The sequence below is a fragment of the Apteryx rowi genome, unplaced genomic scaffold, assembly GCF_003343035.1.
Source record: "Apteryx rowi isolate R43461 unplaced genomic scaffold, aptRow1 scaffold_49, whole genome shotgun sequence".
Classification (NCBI taxonomy): domain Eukaryota; kingdom Metazoa; phylum Chordata; class Aves; order Apterygiformes; family Apterygidae; genus Apteryx; species Apteryx rowi.
The window spans coordinates 1,330,714-1,336,386 of NW_020450749.1; the positions used below are offsets into that span (position 1 = coordinate 1,330,714).

The 5,673-nt window shown below is 46.4% G+C and overlaps 1 protein-coding gene across 1 annotated transcript in view; it reads right to left on the bottom strand.

Moving 5' to 3' along the window:
• Nucleotides 1-991: 991 nt before the first annotated feature.
• Nucleotides 992-5,673, bottom strand: part of LOC112972382 (translation initiation factor IF-2-like) — a 5,656-nt gene continuing 974 nt past the window's right edge. The window contains exons 2-3 of the mRNA XM_026078845.1: nucleotides 5,136-5,377; nucleotides 992-1,752 (exon numbers count right to left, since the gene is read on the bottom strand). Coding sequence (XP_025934630.1) covers nucleotides 1,600-1,752; nucleotides 5,136-5,377 — 395 coding nt within the window. The 3' untranslated portion in view covers nucleotides 992-1,599. The remainder of the gene's footprint in view (nucleotides 1,753-5,135; nucleotides 5,378-5,673) is intronic.

The following is a 5,673-nucleotide window of genomic DNA, read 5'->3' on the forward strand; positions in this document are numbered from 1 at the left end:
TGAGAATATACATTAAAGCACTTGCCCTACTGATGTTCAGTTTAGAAACCTAACCATTTAATTGCGTCATATTTTTACATACCTTCAAGACCAAGACATACCTTCACCTCTTTTTTGTGCATGTTGTAACACAGCAGCTATTAGTTGTAGAGAAACATATGATAACTGAATCAATCACTAGGTAAATCAGAGCTTATTTTGGGGGGTTTTAACCTGGAAAATCAGGCACTTGGGTGAGGAGCAGAAGGTATAATTGAATCAGAACTTTTATTTGAGGTAGGCTGTTCTAGATTATTTGCTTTAAGGGCTTATATTTAATGCTTCTCAATCCGTTTTAATTCATTACATGTCTGTAATAGCTTTAAAGGAGAGTAGAGAGATACAAGAGAGATATAAATTGAAGAAAATGTAGATTTTATGATTAACTTCCATGCTGTAGAACAGAGAATAATAATAATAAAAAACCAAAATATTTTCCCTCTCTATTAATCTTTTTGACAAGATTTGTGTTTTGATGGCTATTAAAATATAATCCAATCATAAACAAGTAAAGTCCCACAATGGACCTGCAATTTGCATCCTGCTTTGCTATACACATGCTCATCTCCACAAATATTACCTTTTCCATACACATGTACAAACACACACACACAGCATTTATTAGGCCCAAAGAGCAAATTGATTTTATGTCTGGGAAGAAAACTTTCAAATATAAAGTCTCTAAATAGACAGTGTGTTGTCTTTCTGGATTGGTAAACATCCTGAAAAAGTGCTCTCAAGTGGCATGGATTTGTAGTGCCTCGCCTTTATTTCCCTGTGATGTTAATTATGAATATGTGATGTTAATTATGAATTATGTAATTATTTAAATACTCTGCAAGGATCACAGAGACAGATAATGGGAAGAGGCAGGAGTGCAGCTGAGTAAATGAGAACAGCTTAGGAAAGAGGAAGGGAGAACAATAGTTCTAAGTAAGAATATAAYTCCCCATCGAGTAACAGCGAATTTAATGCTGAATATGCAAATAGGATATGCCAATGAACTAATGATAAGATAGCAAGGCTCTGATGCTGCAATTGCTTGTGTACAGTCATTGCATCCTCAGGGTCTAGGTGTTTATTTGCTTCACAGATTCATACTCTGCTCTTGACCTAACTCCCATTAACATTAGGGGAATTGCCGTCATGAGGGAAGCAAAGGCAATTTCTGGATTTATCTAGGCTTCAAGAAATAAATCTATATAAAAAGGAAACAGCTCAGTATTTCTTCATATGTAGGGGGAAACATCAGATTACCTGATATGAAAAGAAAATCCTGGACAGACAGCATCAGGCACCGGCACAGTGATGCATATGCAAACCAGAAACGGGCCTAAACAGAGACGGATGTGACAAAATAGGCACTCTCTAGAAATCCACACTGGACAAATCCCATGGCACGAACGCCGCTGTCCTGGGCTCCAGGGAGCACCATGCTCGGAGCAGCCAGCAAGGAGCCGACCTGGGAGCCCCTCACGCGGATGAGTCTTATGCAAAATGTTTCCAGCACTCGATCACATGCCAACATCCACAGACCCTTGCACTGCGAATGCAATCACTTTATGGAAGAGCTTCATGGTGGAAACTATCTGTTTTGGATGTGTTTGAGCGGTGTCTAGCAAAGTCAAGCCAAGTTGTGGAGATTTTGCTTACAGATTTCAGGCTGGGGCTGCTGGAGTCCATGGAAGGATGTTTCCTCAGCAGGAGAGTAGACTGGTGGAAAAGAATACAGAGAGGGGAAGAAAAAGCGCCAAGGTATTACTGAAATTTATGGCTGCTACTTTTATAAAGAACCAACACACTCGCATGAGCCACGGGGCTACGTGCAGTAGCATGGACAATGTGGGATCCTTCAGAAAAAAATTGGCTGCATAGCAGCCTTGCTGAAGATGGGACTTTTCCTTTTTTTTTTTTTTTTTTTTTTTTTTTTTTTATTTTATATTTAAATCTTTCTCTACTTGACGCTCTTCCTATCCCGATCCTTTTTTTTTTCCTCCCCCCAGAGACCACAAACATTGCCCACAGAATCATTTTCAGCCACCAACATGCTTTTGTGATACCCAATCACCATAAATTTATGCTCACATTATTACTGCTCTCTGTTTGCCTACTGAAGGTGAGTTAAAAATAACTCCCCCCCCCCCAAATTAAAACTATATATTTTTAAATCCATGGAGTTGTTGTTTGTCAGAACAAAATGCCGTGATGAGCCACATGAGATTTCTCTTGCCTGAACTAATCAGGAGAAGAGACAGCAAAGGAGGAATCTAGGCACTGGAGCAACACCAGCCAAAAAAAAAGGGGGGGAGGGGGAAGAAGAAGGAAAAGAAAGCACAGTGTGCACAAACTAAGACAAATTGCATCATGTTATCATGCTGCTGCATGGTCTGCCACTGTACCCTGTATTCCTTTTGCTTGCTTTATCTGTTGTTTGGGGTGCTGTTTCTCCAGTGGGAGTGGGTTTGTGCTGGGACCTGCTCTATGCCTGCTCTCATTTAGGTAAAAGGTAAAATATTACTATTATTTCCAAACTGTTAAGCTATACTCCAAGGTATCCCTAACTTAAGGGAAATTACCTGTCCTTGATGTGGCACTTATTTTGACCCTGGAAAAATGGACATCGTCCTGTGAATAACCCTACGAGTGACCTGAAATGAACCTACTATTAAATAAGCCAAGAAACCTATTTTCACCTCATATTCAGGTTGCAAAATCTTTATCATGGGAGTCAGCTCTTCATTACATACAAATACCATATTTGCAGCRTTAGGACTTTTAAATCTCTATTATTAAAAGATTTGTGAGAGGCAGCTGTCAGGAAATCAAAAAGGGTCAAAACTCTCTCTGTTAAGTGAAACTAATGGGATAGAGTTTCCCAGTACCTGTTTGAGATGGGGAAGTCAGGACATGCACACAATTTCCCCTTCACTTCCTGCAGGCTTCTTCATGCTAATTACACGGTGTCAAAACCTGTCCCCAAACATTAATGTATTTTGAATGTTTGCATAAATGACAGAAGTTCTTGATTTGCTAGACCAGGCTAAGCTTCAACTAGTAACCAGTGAAGGCAAATATTGCTAGAAAAAAATTAATGAATGCAAAGCTGCATACATTGCCTCCAGCTTTGGAGCAGCAGAGACAATATCCGAACGCAAACGGATGGGAACATGCACGCACCCACCGTGCTGCCTGGCTTCTTGCTTCAATAAAGGCCAGAATAAGCAGACGAAGAGTTTGGCTGAGGATCAGGGAGTAGATTTTTTCGGAGGTATTTAGATGCCAAGACGTATTCAAGTGCCTTAAAGGATTTTCAACAGTGATTAGGAACCCAAGTTCTGAGAGTCCATCAGTCCTCCTGAAAATCCCATACGGTATCAAATTAACCGCATCTTTTAATATCTAAATACTTCTAGCTCTGTCTCCCTATGCTGCTCCCGTTAGAGACCATTCCCCTTGATTTCAGCAGGGCGAAGCCTCTGTTGTGAAAAGCTATGAAATTTCTTCCTACTGTCTAGTTCACTTAGTTCCCTGAAGAAGGAAAAGCTTATCCTGCTCTTATTGCCACACTGAAATGTTACTGCCCTGTGAACTATTTTAGCTGAAATTGTAATAACGGTACTCAATATCCTGGCTGTGACCACATGGGTTTTTGCCGTAGGAAGAACCGTTTCCTTTTATTTCATTCAGGTTTACTTGTCACAGATTTCACTCCAATGACTCCTTGATCTGATAGTGCAGATTTGCAGTTTCTTTTTCTGGTGGAAATCCTTCTCAGACTGGTAAATGATGCAAAGGCTTCAGTGTACATCCCAGTTACATCAGATGGTGATGGGCCAGATGCTACCCTCTCTCTATTTACATGTCTCTATTGATATAAATTGGGTTGCCTCTGTGTAAACTCAGGACTGCTGTTTGCATACATTATGTCCTCAGAAACATAATACTAATCTATTGCACAAAGATTGCAAAAGATTTGCACAGGTCTTTTTTTAAATTTATAGAAGAAAATGTTCCCTTGATGTGATAAATGCTGAACACGACCTCTGCTCAGACTACAAATAGCAAATTACTTAATCATCTTCTATTTAAGTACCTACTTGTTTTGCTATGAAGCAAAACTTTCGAGCAAGATGATATTACATTTAAAGCGGCTTCCTGCATCCTTAAATATTAATCTCCAAAGTAAAAATAGATTGAAGGTAGTCCCAGGGTCACTCTAATAAGATTGAGCTGCCGTGTCCTGCTCTCTAGTATCCCCGATTATATGTTCCCGGCCTCGTCTTTGCGCCAATACTAACATTTTTGCAGCTTCTCGGTGGGCCTGGCACRAGGACAGGGACGGGAACGGGAGCTGGGAGGGAGAGGGCAGGCAGGGACCTGCTCCTAGGTCGCATGGGGACATCGGCAGCCACAGGGCAGCAGGGAGAGCCCAGGAGAATAGCCTTTGTCTGCAGCAGAACGGCGAAACCGTCTTTAAAAGCACCTGCACGTGTGAAGACGGAGAAGGCTGGAAGCATCTGGGGGCGGCTGTGAAACGAGAGGAGACCCTGGAGAGGGGAAACCAGAGCAGGGGGGTGGCGAGGACGAGCAGAAAGAGAGGGAGGCCGGAGGGGTCTGCAAAAGGGGCAGGCAGAGGAGAAAGGGCAGAGGCGTGAGAGCTGATGCAGGGGGTCACAGGAGGGAGAAGGAGCGAGAAAGGCCAGGGCTGGAGGTGTGCAGGCACCAAGGGATGGAGGGAGGCTGTGTGGGCTACACCGGCACATCCCGRGAGGAAGTGAAAAGGGAAGGACGCCTGAGAAGGGGCACAATGGGGACTTTGCTGCCCTGGGCCCGGTGCCTGGCACTGCCGCCAGGACCTGGCRGCGCCGACACCGATGCCAACAGCTCCACATGCAAGGGGCAAAGGACGGGTAACCAGGTGCGGCGAGGGGAAAGATGATAAACTGACGGCTTGGGGCTGGGATGCCGCTCTGGGCAATGCCGCGGGCGGGAGGGAAAGCCCAGGAAGCCCCCGGCTGCAAGGGGGCAGCAGTGGAGCAGGCGCTACCTCGGGCGGACCCGGGTGGGCACGTGCTTCATGCACCAGCCGGCGTTACCGTCTTTTCCGCGTCCTCCCTCACGCCGCTCCCGAGCTCGTCCTTTGCTGTGGAAATGCCGCTGGCTCCTCCGGGCAGGTGGCCACTTCCCATGGGGAAGCCGAGGCATGGAGCGGCGAAAGGGCTCTCGCTAGGCCGCGCCGGCAGCAAACCTCCAGGAACGCGTCRCGTCTCCCCAAAAACCGCAACTCGCGGGCCGTTGGGTGATGGGGAACGGCCGGCCACGAGGGCGTCGGGGCGGCCTGCGCGCGGGCGGAAAAGAGGATGAGGTACTGCACGGGACTGCTGCGCCGCGGGCGAGCCAGGCCCTGGAGGCTCCGAGGCCTGGGGCACCCCCAGCTTGCCATCAGCGCGGGAGAGGGGCACGGCCCTGCTGCAGGCCAGGGGCCCGGCCGCACGGCGGGACCCGGGCAGCCCCGAGCGCCTCGGGGAGAGCAGGGAGCCAGAAGGGAGCCAGGACAGGAGTCTCGAGGCCGAGCCTGCGGGGGCAGCCACGCTCAGCCCAACGGCAGCAAATCCCCCGCCGCCATTTGCCCCC